The following is a 19774-nucleotide window of genomic DNA, read 5'->3' as shown; positions in this document are numbered from 1 at the left end:
TTTCGTGTTGTAAATAGCGAATATGTACAAGGAAACAAAATTGCATTGACTATCGTTTACCTAAGTATGGAGAAAGACGCAGTAGAGGAATACAGGATCTTAACAACAACAACAACAACAACAACAACAACAACAACAACAACAACAACAAGCTCAAGATACCTAGATTCTGCGCACAATGTCGCAGATCAAACCTTCCTGCTGCACAAACCAGACATTCTTCGTCTTCCACTCCCTCTCCGGATTGTGCAATTTAATCTCGAATTTACGCAATAACTCCGGTATCATCTTATGCATCTCCGTTAGGGAAATGTTCTTTCCCAGACAAGTCCGTGCTCCAGAGCCAAAGACGAAGAAGCTCTGCTCCATCTCCTTGAGCTTTTCGGGCGAGCTGTCCAGCCAGCGTTCTGGAATGAATGTGTCGGGCTCATCAAAAACCTCGGGATTTCTATGCACGACCCATGCATTGATGCCCACAACTGTTCCGGCGGGAATTGTCTTGCCGCAAATAACTGCACCTTCGCTTGGAACATGGCGCTCCATGATCAGTCCCGTAGATGGGTGAAGACGCATGGCCTCCTTGATAACAGCTCCTAGATATGGGAGATGGGTCATGGACTCGCGGTAAGAGATTGGATCGCTCAGCTTCCCTTCGCGTGTGGCGTTGTTAATCTCCTCAATAAGTTTGGCCATCACTGTTTGGTTGCGAAGAAGGAAATAGAAGACTGCACGGAGAGCGATAGCCGTGGTATCAGAGCCAGCGAAAACGTTTGCCGAGAGGTGAACCATCACATCTGTTGAAGTCATTTTCTCAGGGTTGAGTTGATGAACCATCATCCACTTGGACATCATGTCTTTCCCTGCTTCTAAATCCTCTTTCTCTAGCTCTCCATCACGCTTCAATGATAAACGTGAATTAATCGCCTTCAGGCTGAATGTCACCACCGAATTCCAGGTCTCCATCTGGGGCAGAAAGATTGGGAATAACGGATTGCCAAGCAAGACATGATGCATTTCTGGAACTTGACCGCAAAGGCTGGCATAAACGAGCATTCCTTGAATGGCCTGAATCATACCATCCACGTCTCGCCCTTCCTTAAGAAATCCAAGTTTCTTGGAGAAGACAAATTCTCCAACGACATCGAATGAGTAATACTGAAGCCATGCGCCCAAATCAACTGGCGTCTTCCGGTCCGCGAAATCACCAAGTTTGTCAAGGAAAATCCGAGTACATGAGTCGACCCCAGGCTCCATCTCAAGAAGAGAGCTCAAACTGTAGGCATTCGCAACTAAGCGCTTCTGTTCACGATGATGTTGTTCGTCGCGATCGGAAAAGAGGTTCATCTGAGGCTTTTTGTTCCGTGAGATACACTGGATAGGGTAGAAGGCTGTCTGGAAATTGATTCATGTATCAGTAACTTATGCTACTCATATACTTGCAAGACGGCCAAATACCTTAGTGAATCCTTTGTTCAAGCCATATATAATGGGAATGGCCTTGGGATCTCCAACTGAAATGTGCTTGGGTCCAATGCGGACGAGATTTCCATGTTTCCTATGCAAAGTAATTGCGGTATTCTGGTGGTCGCCTTTCCATACATTATGAAGCTTCCATAGCCGGGTATACTTGGCAACAGTAGGACCGGGAATATCTCTCAGACCTTTCCTGAAACGATTTCTGAGGAGGAGTATAAAAATAAATGCTGCAAGCAATGCAGAGGCGGGATAGACCTGGGCAGTGACATGGAACGCCATATTAATTGCTAAAATTTCTTGGACGACACTCGGAGCGAGGTTTATGAATCTTTCTCAATCAATCCTGTAGTCAGGGCAGAGGCTCTCTAGTTAAACACCCAGCCTCCATGAGAACAGACCCGCCTATTATCAGCCGAAGATCCACCGTGACCAATTTGGAGAGATCAGCTAGATATGACAACCTCCGAAAACCAAATAGGGAGACAATTAGGAAACAAGGGGCCAATACTTCTCAAGTCAATTACTCACCGCCTGCAGCTCAAAAGGGACTTGCAGGCGGGGTAAAGAATCTAGTCACTTAAAGGGGGCTCATGAAATATCAGTGGGCCGTGACAACGTGGACATGCATCCAAAATCACAGGCTAAAGCTCGAGCCTTTGGAGGCCTAAGAACGGTCTGAGGTGTGACTGGAGTGTTCAAACAACCTTTTCAGGGTTATCCGAGTATTTACGCGGAAGGGAATGAATGAATATTGCTAAAACGACACCCACGTTTCTAAATCAAGTTAAGCGCCATAATTGAATTACTATCTTCCAATACCTCCATTTGGAGATTCCAGGATTTCTACTACTACTACCACCTTTGTGTCGCATTCATAGGAGGAGGAGAGAGGTCGTAATTTCACGTACTTGGGCACGAGATAAAGCAGGGTATTTGGCAGGAGATTCTGTAGGAGAGTGATTGATTCCGGTAGGCCGTAAGTCAAATTAGCTCTCGCCGATATTAACCTAGTAGTAGAAACCCTGCAATCTCCAAAGGAAAGAAGGGGGGAGGAGGAGTATTGAAGATATTACTAAAGTTACATCGCTAGCGATGTCCAGAAATGGGGGTGTCAAATTAGCAATTCTCGAATGAATCAGTGCCCGAACTGGCTCCTGTGGTATCTTCCAAGGGCAAACGCATTGATCCAGAGTTAGCTACTTAGATACATGAATGTACCGATGTTCTAGATATCAGGATTCTCTTCCGGCTATGGCGAGCTCAGTAGATCGCATCCTGTCAGACACATGGTCTTATTTCACACAGGTCAATTAATCAGGGATTTGTTTGACCTGGGAAAGGCAAACGGGTCTGACAAAACCCAAGCTAAGTCGAAACTTCTATCATTTAGCTTGACGCCCTCGGATAGCTGCAGAAGTACCGCCAGTGAAGCTGGCAAAATCCGATGCTGAGAGCTTCCTTGCCCGTTTGCTAGGGCCTCTGGTGCTAGCCAATCATCAGGCCGAAGAGTACTTATCCACCCACTACACAGGAGAATTAAGCATAAGAAACTTAAAGTGGATGCATGAATTGCTTCAGAAAACTCAGCTCGTTAAACGAATGAATGGTAAGTAAGAATAAATGGTCAGCAGACAAGATTGAGGACGTGGCTTGTGAATGAAACCCTCGGCTCTCGCTCTGTGCTACAGACATAAGCGAGGAAAGGTACAAGAATAGATATTCTTCCCAGGTCCGATGGTTCGTACAACAAAGACACTTCAGCTTCACAAGGAGTTGACATGTGGCATGGTTACCATCAGTCACTTGGAGATTCCTGATCCTTTCCGTCGGCGTACAGAAACAGCCCAGTCTTAAACAAAGGCCGGTGGGGTTCGCCGATTTGAAATAGTCGGTCATTCCCGTCAATCGAAGACCTCGACTGATTGGTCAAGTATCGTCCGTTCATATTCTGATTTGATAGGTAAGGCCCAAGAAAAGGCCGATTGCAAATTACTTTGGATAGAGTCATCCAAGTGGAGTGTCAGGTCGCCTAGCTGCCTTAAATGATCTAGATATCCTATTTCCCGCTGACAAGTTGTTAGGCAACTTTTACCTCCTGGGCTCATCTAAACATTCATCAGTAACTCTAATATTCCTCTTATATACTCTACTCCTGCGCATCTCAATTCTGTGTGAATCAAAACTGACGGATGATGGATCCTCCTTCGGACCAGCATCACTCCTCTCTGCGACCACTTCATTCCGGCCAACGAGTCAGAGCAGCCCCACCACATCCTCCTGTAAGAAAATATCAGAGTGAAAATTGGCACGGATGATAATCTAATGTCTCTCATACTTGGCCAAAGACAAGCCCCGAAATCGATGAACAGGAACCCTTCATGCAGTCTCTACTTCCCCCGAGCCACTCTGATCACCCGTCCGATCCCAACTTGAGCAGCCAGAATCGATATCTTCCATCATATAGTGACACAACAAGCCGATCAACTGGCTCTTACTATGGAGGAATACATGGAGCACAGGACTCAGAGCCCTCTGAATCCATAAACCTTGATACAGATTCGACGAGCTCAAAACGATGGACTCAAAGGCAGACACCTGCACTGAGCACTCTACGTCGATACCCTACACGCCGAATCAAACTAGTCAAGGGAACTGTATTGAGCGTTGATTATCCCGTCCCAAGCGCAATACGAAATGCTATTGAGCCGAAATACCGTGACCTTGAAGAGGGGCAAAACGAAGAGTTCACCCATATGAGGTGTAAGTCGCTGTTATCGAGCTTTGATTTCAACGTGGGGGCGACACTGACGGGTGATAAAAGACACTGCTGCGACATGTGACCCTGACGAGTTTACGCTGCAACACGGATATAACTTACGCCCTTCTATGTACAACCGGCATACCGAGATGCTCATCGCAATTACATACTACAATGAGGACAAGGTTCTTACTGCAAGAACACTGCATGGAGTCATGCAGAATGTCCGTGATATTGTGAGTCTTTCCAGAGTTACTTTTTACCTAGGCCATCCCTATTTAAGAGGCTCGAGCATGATACTCTATGTCATCAATTGATAATTGACCTCACACTCACTCGGTGAAAGGTCAACCTCAAGAAAACCGAATTCTGGAACAAAGGAGGTCCAGCCTGGCAAAAGATTGTGGTCTGCCTCGTATTCGATGGGATCAAGCCGTGTGACAAGAATACACTTGATCTACTAGCGACTATTGGTATCTACCAAGATGGCGTGATGAAGCATGATCTTGATGGCAGAGAGACGGTGGCTCACATTGTGAGTATCTGATGCCCTGATCGTGAAAGATAACGCCCCACCTTCTGCATCACTAATTGCTGGCAGTTCGAATATACAACCCAGCTATCGGTGACTCCGACGCAACAATTGATTCGACCGTTCGAAGACGACCCTACAAATCTCCCACCAGTTCAAATGATCTTCTGTCTTAAACAAAAGAATAGCAAGAAGATTAATTCGCACCGGTGGCTGTTCAATGCATTTGGTCGCATCCTCAACCCAGAAGTGTGCATTCTTATTGATGCAGGGACGAAACCAGGTCATAAATCCTTGCTTACTTTATGGGAGGCATTCTACAACGAGAAGGATCTCGGTGGGGCTTGCGGCGAAATTCACGCCCTTCTTGGCCCCGGTTGGCGAAAAGTCTTGAACCCGATCGTTGCGGCGCAGAATTTCGAATACAAGATTTCTAACATTCTGGACAAGCCTTTGGAAAGCAGCTTCGGATATGTGAGCGTTCTGCCAGGGGCATTCTCGGCCTACCGGTATAGAGCGATTGTTGGGAGGCCACTGGAACAATATTTCCATGGCGACCATACCCTGTCTGGGAGGTTGGGAAAGAAGGGAATTGAGGGCATGAACATTTTCAAAAAGAACATGTTCTTGGCCGAGGATAGGATTTTGTGCTTCGAGTTGGTCGCCAAAGCGGGTTGTCGTTGGCGACTTACTTATGTCAAAGCATCGAAAGGAGAGACGGACGTGCCTGAGAGCCCTCCTGAATTTCTCTCGCAAAGACGACGCTGGCTCAACGGATCATTTGCAGCTGGTCTGTATTCAATGATGCATTTCAATCGTATCTACCAAAGTGGTCACAGTTTCCCCAGGCTATTTGTTCTTCACGTCCAATTTGTCTACAACGTGTGTCAGCTCATCATGACATGGTTCTCACTAGGTTTGTTTTGAGCAACGGCAGCCATATACACTATACTAACATTATTAGCATCTTACTGGCTTACCACCTCTGTCATCATGGATATCGTTGGTATTCGAAGTGCAGTGAACCACTATAAGTCCTGGCCATTCGGAAGCGAAATCTCACCGATCTTCAACACATTTCTTAAATTTGGGTATATCACATTTCTCATACTCCAATTTATTCTAGCTCTAGGCAATCGACCTAAAGGGTAAGTCCACGAAGGAGAAATGTGCAGTCGAACTTTTGCTCACAAGAGGTCGTCTAGGTCCCGAATACCGTACACGCTCTCGCTAATCTATTTTTCCATCGTTCAGTTCTATATTCTGGTGTTGTCATTCTACCTCGTCGCACAGGCACTGACTCCAGAAAACCTCAGCTTCAATCTCAAGGACGGCATTGGAGCATTTCTGAAACAATTTGTCTCTTCTACGGGTGGAGTTGTCCTGGTCGCGTTGGTGTCCACATACGGGATCTATTTCATCGCCAGCTTCCTCTATTGGGACCCGTGGCATATGTTCACATCCTCCTGGGCCTACTTCCTTGGCATGCCATCTTCAATCAACATCTTGATGGTCTACGCATTCTGCAACTGGCACGATGTCTCGTGGGGAACCAAGGGATCCGACAAAGCAGATGCCCTACCCTCCGCTCAGACAAAGCAGGATGCTCAAGTGCCATTCGTGGAGGAGCTTGACAAACCACAGGCTGATATCGATGTGCAATTCGAACAGACAGTCAAACGGGCACTTGCTCCGTGGCGTGAGCCGGAGGAAAAGGATGAAACAACCCTCGAGGACTCATACAAAGCATTCAGAACTAATCTCGTGCTGCTCTGGACATTCAGCAATGGGTTGCTGGCATTATGCATCAACAATGATGGAATCAAGAAGCTTTGTCTTACGGTACGTGATTGCTAGCGCATAGAGGAATGTAAGCTAATCCTCCTAGACAACTTCCACCCTCCGAACCGCGTGGTATTTCCGGGTCGTTCTCTGGGCCACCTCGGGTCTGTCCATTTTCAGGTTCATGGGCGCCTTGTGGTTCCTTGGCAAAGTTGGCATCTTGTGTTGCTTTTCCAGACGATAAGGGAAATCCGTGCTCTTTCGAGCCCCTTTGCTTCTGTATTTTTCTAGACTGTTCACTTTCACTTATATGATCTGTACCTAATCTGCGGTCAAATTTCAATTGATCAAAATATAAAGTGCACGTTCGGAAAATAACATTTCGGTTGGTAGAATATTGGTTCAAGATGTTCAGTTCCTAATTTTGGTGACCTGATGCTTAGCATACCGCATACGGGCATCAGGGGGAACTACATACAGCATGGCAGGCTGGCGAGGATGGTAGGCCAACAATAAAGTTTCTGAATGGCCCTTTGTGGAAAATGGTCCACTGAGCGCCACAAATTTGAAGGCTTTCGTGAATTATCCACGCAGTGAGTCATTTAGGAAGCTTCGGCTATACGAGGTCATTGGCGGGGCTACGGGGGGAGGTATAAAGCACATGAAGAAAGAGCTTTTCAAGGAGAGGGATTATATCAAAACTTCAATCTTCTACGTACCCTGGTATTAATTCAGGCAATTTTCCTGATTCAGGTACAGATAAGCTTCTTTTGACCTCGTGGCCATCTGTCAGCTGACCAAAGACTAATTAACGCCCCAAGCCTCGATCTGTCTCCAACCAAGCTCATCATGGCCTCGGAAACATCCTCTTCTCAAAAGCAGTTTTACAGTACCTCCTCTCCGTGGGAAGCCAAGTTCGGTTACTATCGCGCCGTGCGACATGGCCGCCACATCTTCGTGTCTGGCTCAACTGCGGCAGACCCAAACTCCCCGCCTGAGGCACCTCGAGTCCGTTTCCCTGGAGATGCGCGCCAGCAAACGCGGATCACGCTGGAAGAGATCATTCAAGCTATCCAGGCTGTAGGTGGCCGAGGTGCAGAAAGCGTAGTTCGGTGCCGGATGTTTGTGAGTCGGAAAGAAGATTGCGGCATCGTTGGAGAAGCCTTCCGGGAGGTTCTGGGCAAGCATAACGGGGGCCAAGTTGGCGCCGCCGCTACTATGATTGTGGTGGCCAACAGCTTCGTCGATGATGATATGCTGGTTGAAATTGAGGTTGATGCAATTACAGAGGAGGATTAATCCATAAAATCAAGTCCACCTACCTCGGGCTCATTTTAGCTGGAATTTAGGTCGCTTATGGACTGGGTGGCCAAGGGTAGAAAATATATAGCAAAGCACTAGTTTCAACAATGCCCCAGTCAAGTGAAACAAGAACGAACATTAAGTCAAGGAATAAAATAAAATGAATAACGCCTTGAAACTATAATCAATATGAAAGATTTTGGTCCCTTATGGATATTGTTCAAGCGGAGAGTGGAACGTGGTGACAGTCATCCATCCACGCAGCGTCCGGAGAGACCGCCCGCGCTCCACCCGAGCTCAACCCAACACATCCACATCTCCCACCTCGCCCTTCAATGCCCCGTTCATAGCACAATGCGGCTCCAGGCGGCGCTTTTCATCGCCGCGTGCTTGTCGCCCGCGGCGGCCATTTATCACGATGAGGTCAATCACATTGACTTCCACCATGCCCTCCTTGGCGCCCCCTCCCCCGATTCGACCTTCTTCCTGAAGCCTTCCTCCTCCTCGAACGCATCCCTCCTCTACACGATCTCCGAGAAGTCAATTATCGGCGCTGTGAACCCTCGCGATGGCTCGTTGATCTGGCGCCAGGATATCTCGCGCCCTGGATCTTCCACCAGCGGGGCAGGAATCCTGCGAGGTCTCGATGGCAACAACGCTGTTGTGGGTGCGACAGGTGGCTCCATCTCATCATGGAGCGCCCAGGACGGAAAATTGATTTGGGAGAATCACTTTGCCGATGGTGAGGTGGTAGATATCGAGCTGTTGGGACTGGAAGATGCCAGTACTACGCCTGCCTCGAGAGATACCATCGCACTTACATCTGGTGAGGGCGTTGGAGTTGTGAGGCGATTGGATGGTGATTCTGGAAAAGTTAAATGGGAGTACAAGGATAACAGGTTTGTATGCCGCGAGCTGTGATTGTGACTACGCTGACCATTAACTCCAGTGGTGATATTGCATTCCAGGTGTCCTCTTCGCCCACGGAGGTCTTCTACATCTCGCTCCAGTCTGCGATGTTGAAGGGCTACAGACTCAAGGTCACCTCACTGGATCCAATTACGGGTCGCCAGAGCCGTCATGTGGTCTTGAATTCCGAGAACGATATCACATCCCACGAGTCCATCATCTTTGTCGGCGCTAATACCGCGTCACCCTTGATCGTCTGGGCTGACAAGTCGCTCAAGTCCCTGAAGGTCAACGTTATCGGCACCAAGCAGATCAACACCATCGCCATCGACAACACCTCTGGCCAGGAAGTCCAACAAATCACAGTCCATGCCCCCCACAAGCTCAACTCGCTCGCACATTTCCTGATTCACTACAAGACTGAGACTGGAGCTTGGGCAGAGGTCTTCCATGTGGATCTCAAATCCTCCGTGGTCACTAAGGCCTACCAGTTGCCCTACTTGCAAGGTCAGTCTGTCGTGGCGGCCAACAACATTGACGCCAATGTGTACTTCACTCGGGTGACGGACTCGGAAGCCATTGTCGTCTCCTCGGCATCCCATGGAATTCTGGGCCGCTGGAACGCGGACGTGTCCTCCACCGATCGTGCAATCCATGCAGTAGCAGATGTTGTAACCAAGGGCAAGTCTGTCGCTGTCCGGTCCGCTATTCTCCGTGAGTCCGGCGACTGGTCATTGATCCGTAATGGCCAGACTGAGTGGACCCGTCCCGAGGCTCTGATCTATACCGTGGCTGCTGCTTGGGTGGAAGAGGAGGACCAAGAGGACTTGGTGCATGAATTGGAGGTTGAGGGCCACGAGAGCTTGATTGGTGCTTACATTCATCGTGTGAAGCGCCACCTCCGGGATCTCCAGCACCTGCCCGACTGGCTCAAGGAGCTGCCCAAGCGCATCGTCACCAGCATTCTGACTGACGAAGTCTCCAACCTCGATAGTTTCGGCGTTGCCAAGTCAATCATTGTGGCCACCGAGAAAGGACGCGTCTATGCCCTGGATACTGGTCGCCAGGGAACTATCAAGTGGAGCACCCAGGCCGAGACGACTTCGAACTGGGACATCAAGGCTATCTTGACTACCCCTGGATCCGCGGAAATCTCGATCGGCGATGGCAGCTCGGTACGTGTCAACAGCTCCACGGGAGAGATTATCTCACGCTCTGCACCCACCAATGTCAAGCTCCAGTCGATTGCCACCTTTGAGCAACAAGTAGGCTCGTCGGTGGTTAGAATTGGCTCCCTGGGCATTCAAGAGGATGGCTCTCCTGTCGCTCCGTTCGACGATATCAGTGGCTTCCTGGTCACCACCAGCAACGATGGTCGTGTTCTGGGATGGGCTGAGAAGGACAATAAGTCTCCTGTGTGGGAGTTTGTCCCCCCTGCAGGCCAAAAGGTCATCAAGGCTGTGGGTCGCCCTTCGCATGACCCCGTTGCCTCGATCGGAAAGGTGCTCGGCGATCGCTCCGTTCTGTACAAGTATTTGAACCCCAACTTGGTGCTAGTGACTGCCGTGAACGAGCAGGATCACACTGCTGGCTTCTATCTGCTCGACGGCGTTTCCGGCAAGGTCTTGTACTCTGTTAGCCGAGCCGGCGTTGACCCAACCCAGCCCATTGCGTCCGCTATCTCCGAGAACTGGTTTGCCTACTCGTTCTTCGGCGATGCCGTCGGCGAGTCCTCCGCCAAGGGCTACCAGCTCGTAGTCTCCGAGCTCTACGAATCTCCCATTGTGAATGACCGTGGCCCCTTGGACTCGGCCGGAAACTACTCCAGTCTTCACAGCGTCCATGGCGACAGCCTTCCGCTTCCACACGTTGTCTCCCAGTCCTTTGTTATTGCCGAGCCCATCTCCCATATGGCTGTCACTCAGACTCGCCAAGGCATCACTACCCGCCAGCTTCTCTGTGTTCTCCCGTCCTCGAATGCCATTGTTGGTATTCCCCGCCCTGTTTTGGACCCTCGCCGCCCCGTCGATCGGGATCCTACCTCCGCCGAAGCGGAAGAGGGCTTGTTCCGCTATGCCCCATTCCTGGATTTCGACGGCAAGTGGTACCTCACCCACTCCCGCGATGTCGCCGGCATCAAGACTGTCCTGTCTCGCCCGACTCTACTCGAGAGCACCAGCCTTATCTTTGCCTTTGGAGGCGATATCTATGGCACCCGCGCCACGCCTAGTCAGGCCTTTGATATTCTTGGCAAGAGCTTCTCCAAGTTGCAGCTTGTTCTGACCGTGGTGGCTTTGGCGGCTGGTGTCACTTTCTTGGCCCCGATGGTAAGACTTCCTCCTCAGTCGCTCACATTTATGGTGGTATTTGGGAAATTCATACTGACCCCTTTGACTTTAGGCTCGGAAAAAGCAGGTCAACATGTTGTGGAAAGCTACTTAGTCTATTCCCCAAGGTTGGGAGGTGCATATATTTGCGCTGATTTCTAAGTTTGTAATCTATATTTCTTCAACAAAGATAAACTTGGCTGTAACGACAAACAATTGGATCTCTTTATGGAATGCGTATGGATTCTCCGGCTGACATTCCCTGTTCAGTACTTCAGAGCGCTATTTCTTAGTCAAGTAGTCAAATAGCTGCCCTGTGACAACTCAACTTCACTTGTTTCTTTCATTGTCCTGACCTCCATTCACTCCCCCTTTTCTGGTCTTTCCCACACTTAGAACCCTTTTCGCATCAGTCATATCACCTGCCATAATACCATCATTCACTCTCTGGTTATCTCACCTGCCCAGGTGGCTTTGATCTACATTACCCCCTACGTTCTCGACTATCCACCTCCTCAGCAACTCTTGGAGATATCCAGACATTCGCCAGGGTCTCAATCACCAGTGCTCAACACCCAGGTTCGTTCCTTGCCTTTGAATTTCTATAAAGATTTCACAGCTCCACACCGCCCTTCATCGGGTGTCTTCAAGACGCCCTCCCTTCATTTTACTTTTCCATAGTTTTCTGTCGGGTCCTCAATCGAAATCGACACTTCAAGCTTGCTTACCAATTGCAGCCTCTGGAAAATTCCCACTTGCAACAAACCCGAACTCCGACAGACCATCCCATTCTATATCCCATCTACCATGGAACTAAAACAGGAAGTCACCCAGACTGACTTGGGTGGGAGCCCGACAAATCCAAATTCCCCCCCCTCCCGAAACTGACAAGCTCGACATGGAAGCGACGCAAGACAGGAATCAAGGAATCGACAATGGCCGGCTTCAGGATAGCCTGGCAGCTGTGATCAAGCAGCTCCAAGAGCTTGCCGCCATAATGGGACGCTCAGACCTTTCCAAAGATTCAAAAACCAATTTGCATCGACTACGCAGATACGTCCTCAAATTGAGCAAATTCGAATACCCAGAAACAAGGGTTGTCGGTCTCATTGGAAATACTGGCGTCGGTCTGTTTTCATTCTCGCCTTAATACTTTCAGCAAAGACATTCGCTAATACTGTAATAGGAAAAAGCTCCGTCATTAACTCAATCCTCGGTGGTAACAGTCTCGCACGCACGGTATTTCCCTGGAAATTCTAAGGGTATCTTGTAATTTACTAATCAAATGTTTAGAACGACGACATCGGAGCATGCACCTGCGTGATAGTTGAGTATCGTGCGTTGGATCATAGACACAATCAGCTGTACACCGTTGAAGTCGATTTCATGGATCGAAATGAAATGAAGGACTTCCTTCGAGATCACCTGCATAATTACAGGCAGTGGTATTTCAAGCTCGAGAAACCCAAAGTGCGACGTACCGCTGGTGCAGACTGGGAACGAGCTGGCAGTTCCGACATCTCCGATGAAGAAGATGATGCCGAGATTGCCGGGCAAGAAGCTGACAAGCTCCAACCGGATGAGATTGTGAAACTTCAGAAGGCCCAACAATCCGCGCGGGAGACGTTCAAGGCTCTGTTCAAAGGCCCCGATGCGCCGACTATGGAAGACCTTGTCCAGCAGAACAGCTTTGAGGCAGAGACTGCCATTCTCAACACATTGCTACAAAAGGCTATAGAGGGGCTGTCTAACCGCCCCGGCGGCAAAGAGGCTACTCAATATACTGGGGCTTCAGACGGTCTTGAAAGTTGTACAGAGTTGCTCGACCTTCTGACCACTGATTCTCAAGGCGACGCACCCTCAATTTGGCCTTTTGTCAAGTTGATCAGGTTTGTAGAAGCCACATCCAATGGTCATGGAACTTGCTAACTTGATTCGAGGGTATATCTGGATTCTCCCATCCTGAAGACCGGACTCGTGTTGGCAGACATGCCAGGTAGGCAATTTCTAATGTAATGTTACTCAGTCCAGGAAATTGCTGAGCGTCTTTAGGCCTACGAGACTTGAATTATGCAAGGCAAGAAGCAACCGAAAGGTACATCCAAAGACATTGTCACGTGCTCGGGTTTGTGACCAGAATATCTCGATGCCTTTCGGATGAGACAATTGAAGAAGTCAACTGGAAAACGTGGACCGAGATGCCAGCAATTGTCGTCGTCACGAGAGCAGATGTAAGTCTACTGATTTATGCTTAACATCTTGCATAATCTAACATTATCTGAAGGAGGTTGGAGGCACTGGAAATGACAGAGGTGACCGGCACGATGATCAAGTTTTGCGAGGTCTTGACGATAGCATCCGAAGCGTCAAGGATGAAGGGAAAAGGGTCAGTTCATCGATGAAAAACGCCGAGAGTTCTCAAAAAGAAGAGCTTGTCGCGAAGTGGATGGAATTGAGGTAGGTCGAATATACGATACTTTTGTCACGAAGTCTTACTAACCCGCAAAATCATAGTGAAGAGGAATCGAATCTGGCATTCGAGTGAGGAACTGATTTTGGAGATTTTGAACACGCCATAACATCAGCTAACAATTTGTGACCCAGAAAGAGAAAAATCCAGATCCAGCAGCGGAACAACAAGACAATAGCTAAAATGGCTTCAATGCCCTCGCGCAAGGACATGAAGGTCTTCTGCGTCGGCAACAATGATTATTTGGAGAACTGCAATGGCGACAGCGAGCGAGAGAAGGCATGTGTTGAACTCAGTGGAATCCCACAACTGCGTCGCTATTTTCAATCCATCCCTGCAGAAGCTCAAATGAGCCACGTCGCCAAGTTCATCCGAATCGCAATTCCGGCTGCTATTTCGTCCGTTGAGTTGTGGGCCGATGGGGCATTCAATGTCGATGAACAGGAGAAAGCCTCCGGCATCTCTGACGTTCTGAAAACGGTGCAAGATGGACTCATTTCGGTAAGCCTACTAGAAGGATTTCCTTTCTTTTGACCCCATCACCAAGATTATAAGATATACTGAATGCGGACAGGAATTCAAGCCTGGTCGCGGACTTGTTGCGAGCACTCGTGTCGATCTCGAGCACTTATTCAAACGTCGTATCCTCAGCGCAATTGGTGAGTTCTCACTTCTGAATTTTCCTTTTGTGGATGTATCTCACATGCTGCTAGATGAATACCGTGTTGAATGGGAAGATAGATGCGCTATGCTCTTTAGCGGGTGGAAACAAGTGAGTTGAATCCTTTTGAGAGCTCAATCGATTAGTCTCTAATTGTCATTTCGCGTAGTGGGCGCACGGGTCATTTGCAGCGGCGTGTCGCAAACATGGGATACATTCGACCCAAACCCTTGGCAACCACAACTGGAACACGGAGTTGATCAGTCCAACACGCGAAAAGATGACCAATTCATGGGAAGAATTCATGAATTGTTTGGGACAACAGTCGGATCGCCTTGCGAGTGAAATCACCGATCGGATCAATAATATCTGTGCACCATTTCAAGGTCAGTTTTCAAAAATCTGTTATAATCGATAGGGACTCAACTCAATTACAGTGGAAAATGGCTTGCCCCCTAATTCACGCAATGGCCTTGTCAACGGCATTCAATTCCGAAAGGCAGAGATAATCGAGCACTTCCAGCACACTTTCGAGAAAATCTTCAAAGAGTCAAAGTATGCACAGACGCTGATGTTTCATGAATATTTTGCGGCGACTTTTTGTTGAAGATCATTGCGAGACTAAGAAAGCTTCAGGATCATCAGGGAAAACATGACCAAGGGCAAAAAGACCAAAACCGCTTTCATCACGAAATACATGCTTCGCGCCTATCAATCTGCCAGTGCGCAGGGAGGTATGTTCTGGTATTCCTTCCGCCTACATCCTTAAACCATGGCTAACGGGATTTGTTGGTGAACTAAGGACCTGGAAGTGATGGGAGACGCAAAACGATCATGGAAGCACATATCACCAATCAGCAAGGCCTAAACGATGGTGGCGTCGTTGGTGGTTACTATTCCCTTTCTCAGAAAGCGTGGACTCAGGCTCTCAATCTACATTTCAAATCCCTTCAAAAAAGGGTAGGCGAGGTCGTGGACAGCGAGATCAATGATCTGCAAGCAGTGGCTGCTGCAGAAGGGAAGATGCCGGAAGCCGTCGATGATAGGGCAACTGCACGAGACGTCCTGGAACAGCTGAGGGTAATTCGAGGCTTGTTGAATCAAGCTCAAGCGGTTTTGCTGGAAATTGAAAGCAACGAGAAGTAAGGAAAAGAGGCCTCTTTCAAACCCTCTTTCAATGCCTCTTTCAATTCCTCTTTCAATGCCTGCTTTTCTACCTCTTTCGTTAATATCGACTTTAGCAACTTCTATCCGGTCCTATAATCGAATTATATCTAGTGACTTCTTTCTAATACCTTTATTTGTCTAAAAATAGAATCTAGTATAATTAAGTTCTTTCTGTAAATGCCGCCGAGACTAATACGTACAGGTTGAATAGAACGAATTCAATCGCCAATAATTTGATTAGTTCATCAGGAGATTTCTGACCACGTTCTACTGTATGCCCAAGTCGAGTACATCACCGTGCTGCTATGTATAGGACTCGACATTTGCTAAATTTGATTTGTTTCATATCTTCAAGCCATCTTCATGCTATATCTCATTATCACTTGGAGCATTAGGCCCGTCAAAATAGGGTATATGAAAAGGATCCTCCTTGTGCCACGTATCCAAATCATGCCTCCTCTTGCACCAAATACAACGAACATTTCCATTGCTCGGCGATCTCTTTCCACAAGGACACCAAAAACTAAACAGAACGATTTATCAGCACCTCGAACACTCCAATCTTAGTGAAAATAGCCTCATACATACCGCCCTATGAAGATCCGAATCCCCCAACCACAATCCCCGTGGAATCCTATTCCGGATCGTCTTCCCAAAGCTGTACAGTGCTAGTCTTGTAGTACTCCCTATCCTCTTCTTCCTCCTTCCACCGACACGTATGGCATATCCAACGGGTATACTGATCACAGTCACACGTCTCCGACAATCGTAGTGGGAGTGTGCTCTGTACTTTTTCGTCGCAGGTTGCGCAATAGCATAAGAGCGTGTGGCTTGCGAAGTCCTCGTCGAGATGGGGTCTGCGGCGGGAGTGGAATCTTGGTGCGTCTCTCACCCGTGGTACGTATCGACATTCCTGGAGGAGATTTAGTGGAAGGTCAGGCTGAGCACTGAATATGGATTGGGGGGGATTTACCTCGCAGACGTTGATCCCGCATTTAAGACACGGGAGAGCATCGTATGGGTCACATTTGATATTCCATAAATGGTCTTCGATTTCTTCTTCCCATCTCGGCCCGTCCGTCAGCTCATCCCAGAGATGGCGATAACAAGGTGTATGTATTCCGGTGAAATTGTGGCGCTGGCGCAAACCCCGGCCGTCGCAGATGGTGTGCTGCTTCCGCGTGTTAAATCCTGCTGGTGAGTTGAGTATGAGCGATTATAGTTCGTGGCATGTCAATGCGACATTGAACAGGTCTAGCGCAGATACATGTTGAGCCGTACGGATAAGCAGCTCATACTGTGAAAAGAGAAACCGGAGATTGTGCGTATGATCCGTAGTACAGGAACTGGGTTGTCTCTTTCCCGACTCCAAGTGTTTGAGATATGCTGTGAGGTAGCAGCAATTGAAGGTCGGAAGTATTCACGAGGCTGCTAATCGGGGAGTTTGGAGGGGCAACGTATGACAATCTATCTACCAGGGCTATCTTGCTTCGCCATTGCTGGTATAAAAGGTGAAGATCATCCGGTCTCGTTGGTTTTCGGGTCGAAAGTGCGGGGCGTTGTGATTGACAGTTTGTCCAGGCCCCCTATTTTCAGCCTCATGCTGCAGGGAACCATAGTAGGGGACTCAAAGGCCCTTGCACAAGACATAAGGCGACAGAAAATCCAGATACCGTCCTCCATAGGCTCCAACTCTAGGAGGTCGTCATGATAGGAACAGGCGAAGGAATGTTACACTACGCAAGAATCAACTACTACACACAGTCTGACCTCGAAACAGTTTCAATCATTCAATCATTGGCATGGGGCATATCTAGCATGGTATCAAATCGGCTATATGTAAAACAAAGAACACAGACCAACAAAAAAAGACAAATCCAACAAAAATCACTCCGCCCTGACCACATTTTTCAAGTCATAAACCTATTTACATCAGATAGAGAAACGTCGCAGAAGAAAGTACATCATCTATACAATCTAACGCCACACCCAGACCCCATCAATACAACGGCATGTGCGACTGATTCACATAATCCACGTTCGTCGGTACGGATTCAATCCGGTCACAGCAAGTGCCAAACACCCGGTCCCACAGACGAGTCTGCTTGCCGTAGTTGTGGCTCTTCTTCCAGCCCTTGCGGTGGTGCAAATCGTGGTCTTCAATGACGAGCTCGGCGTCAAACCAGCGGAGCAACCAACTCAGCGTGGAGGGCGGGGAAGCATGCAAACGTAGACCGGAGTGGCCGGCCAGCTCGGCGAAGACGACGTACTGGTGACAAATCCACCATTCGTAGAAGCCCATGGGCATGCCCATGAATTTCATGGTGAAGAAGGTCATCAGCGGGATACCGGCGATATCGAAGAATTCCTGCTCGGTGTCGGCGTACAGGGTGAGCAGTGGGTTAGGGTGCTTGGTGAGGTGGTGGGTGCGGTGGTATTTCCAGAGACCGTCGAAATCATGCATGATACGGTGGTACCAGTAGAACCAGAAGTCGAGGATGATGCCGTATAGGCCGATTTCAAGCGGCAGCCAGGCGAAGCTCATAGAGGAGGGCGCCTGGGCGGTGCGGTAGGCGAAAAAGACAGTGAACATAGGGCGGAAGGTGGAGGTGGAAATCAAGGAGCGGACGACCTTGGCGACGCCAATATCGGGAACCCCGTCACGGGAGTGTTTGTCGCCATCGAGGAAGCCGTAGATATGGCCAAGACGGCGGAGGACGTGGAGTTCGTGGATGGCGATGGCCTTGAAAGCGATGCTGTAGAGGATGAATGCGCCGATAGCGCCGATGTTGTGCCCCGTATATTGGACGTAGGCGTGTTGCAGGATAATAGGGATGAAGGAGTGGGTGAGGACCCAGCGGTGCATGGACCAGTCGGGAACGTATGGTACGGCATCCTCTTTCAAATGGACGGGGATGTTGGTATCGAGATGCTCTGGATGAACGCCAAGTACTTCGTAGAACCAGTGGAAAAGCGTCCACTCGGAGCGTGCCTGTCGCCGCCAGGTGGACTTCATGGAGTCCTTGGGATTGCGTTCAGCACTCATGACGGGCGTATAGTGGTGAACAGCAGTTCAACGATTTTTCTTTCTTTTTTTTCTTTCTTCAAACCAAAAACCCCAAACCCCAATCTGTGAGAGGGGTGGGCGGGTGGATTTAAACCCAAGAGTCCACCGTCGAAGCCCGGAGTCAAACTCACAAATTGAGTGGGCGAACATGTCGATCATTTCGCCGCGAATTCATCTCGGGCTTTCTCAGGAGTCCAGGACCCGGCACATGTGAATTCTCCACTTTTCCAAACCAAAAATGGGCCCCAGTGAGCCTCGGGGCTATCCGTATTTGGCTGAAAAGCACCGGAGCATGACGTCGATCGCGTCTGATTTGGACCTCATCCCAGTGCACATCTTCCCCAACAGTCAGACGTCGCTCATTTAGCGTGTGCGCTTAGACTGGAGTCGTTGCCTGACTCTGGGGGATTGCCATGCTTCCCCAGGGTCTGGGCCGATTTGGTGCTGGTGGAGGGGAAAAAGTGGGTATGGCGAGGGATGGGAGTTCGGGACTCCGGGGAGATGGAAAGGAGATCGAGGAGTAGTCTGTGCTTTGGCGTTTGGACCGGTCATCTGTAGAGAGACCAATGATTTATGAGATGAAATTTAAATTAAGGCACAACGTGCAGCAGGTCGTACAACAGATTGGAATCATTTGGATTATTCAATTCGTGCTTTTTAGTGGCTGTCTCAATTCCCCGAGAAATAGGGCACAGAGTCACCTGACTGGACCTCTGTCAGGTGACCGATGACCATGCTCGGGAAAGCATGGGCCCAACTACAGTAACTAACTATATACTCGGTTAGGTAGTTACAAGGGACTCCAAGTCATGATCAAGTAATCTGAGACTCTCTTCAGTACTTACTCCTAGTCTGAATTAAGCAAGTTTCTAATTCCTGCGTCACTATGATTTTACCCCGCCACCATTCACATTCTCTGACGATCCAGGATATCGATCTAACCGCTTCTAGTAACCAGTACGTCTCAATCATTATCACACCCCATGTGAAACGCAGACCAGCAAGGGATCGGCAGATGAAACCTGACTCTTCCGTATATACTTCGCTCATCGGTAATCCACAAATAGACACTCCTGTGTAGCTCTCTACTCTAAAGACAACTTTGATCTTATACTCGACAAATCATAAAACCTGTATATTCTATCGACAACCATACCGTCTCTACTCAATGTAAATCACAGAAAGACGCTCAGTGGGACAGACGGACCATTAAAATCCCACGGTCATAACAGCAACTTGCCTCGCCAATGGAAAACGGAATGAAGACGGAAATAACCAATAAAAAGAAGTATAAAGGACGAGAACGAGCCCCATATGAGTAAC

At 48.7% G+C, this 19774-nt stretch overlaps 6 protein-coding genes across 6 annotated transcripts; 4 read left to right on the top strand and 2 right to left on the bottom strand.

Annotated features, from left to right (window-relative positions):
• Window positions 1-162: 162 nt before the first annotated feature.
• Window positions 163-1344, bottom strand: N7458_002971 (cytochrome P450; the record flags this gene model as incomplete). The annotated part of the gene is made up of 1 exon (XM_056906354.1): window positions 163-1344. One exon carries the CDS (start codon window positions 1342-1344, stop codon window positions 163-165), a length of 1182 nt encoding a protein of 393 aa, XP_056770461.1.
• A 2885-nt stretch (window positions 1345-4229) lies between these two features.
• On the top strand, window positions 4230-6792 carry N7458_002970 (Chitin synthase C; the record flags this gene model as incomplete). Its single annotated transcript, XM_056906353.1, has 7 exons — window positions 4230-4236; window positions 4298-4470; window positions 4581-4769; window positions 4836-5682; window positions 5731-5914; window positions 5972-6608; window positions 6655-6792. 7 exons carry the CDS (start codon window positions 4230-4232, stop codon window positions 6790-6792), a joined length of 2175 nt encoding a protein of 724 aa, XP_056770460.1.
• Window positions 6793-7397: 605 nt separating this feature from the next.
• N7458_002969 (YjgH family protein) lies at window positions 7398-7847 on the top strand (the record flags this gene model as incomplete). The annotated part of the gene is made up of 1 exon (XM_056906352.1): window positions 7398-7847. One exon carries the CDS (start codon window positions 7398-7400, stop codon window positions 7845-7847), a length of 450 nt encoding a protein of 149 aa, XP_056770459.1.
• Window positions 7848-8204: 357 nt separating this feature from the next.
• On the top strand, window positions 8205-11201 carry N7458_002968 (uncharacterized protein; the record flags this gene model as incomplete). The annotated part of the gene is made up of 3 exons (XM_056906351.1): window positions 8205-8749; window positions 8800-11086; window positions 11160-11201. 3 exons carry the CDS (start codon window positions 8205-8207, stop codon window positions 11199-11201), a joined length of 2874 nt encoding a protein of 957 aa, XP_056770458.1.
• Window positions 11202-11984: 783 nt separating this feature from the next.
• Window positions 11985-15297, top strand: N7458_002967 (uncharacterized protein; the record flags this gene model as incomplete). The annotated part of the gene is made up of 13 exons (XM_056906350.1): window positions 11985-12213; window positions 12273-12325; window positions 12380-12975; window positions 13027-13082; window positions 13139-13317; window positions 13371-13543; window positions 13601-13627; window positions 13691-14057; window positions 14104-14328; window positions 14387-14603; window positions 14655-14772; window positions 14854-14951; window positions 15020-15297. Coding segments are annotated over 13 exons (2616 nt in total), but the record flags the coding sequence as incomplete, so codon positions are not given.
• Window positions 15298-17383: 2086 nt separating this feature from the next.
• On the bottom strand, window positions 17384-18430 carry N7458_002966 (sterol desaturase family protein; the record flags this gene model as incomplete). Its single annotated transcript, XM_056906349.1, has 1 exon — window positions 17384-18430. One exon carries the CDS (start codon window positions 18428-18430, stop codon window positions 17384-17386), a length of 1047 nt encoding a protein of 348 aa, XP_056770456.1.
• Window positions 18431-19774: the final 1344 nt, after the last annotated feature.

Source organism: Penicillium daleae, assembly GCF_028827525.1.
Source record: "Penicillium daleae strain IBT 16125 chromosome Unknown utg000002l_segment0_segment0, whole genome shotgun sequence".
Taxonomy (NCBI): domain Eukaryota; kingdom Fungi; phylum Ascomycota; class Eurotiomycetes; order Eurotiales; family Aspergillaceae; genus Penicillium; species Penicillium daleae.
Note: the sequence above shows the minus strand (reverse complement) of the source record. Positions and strands in the feature narration are given on the sequence as shown.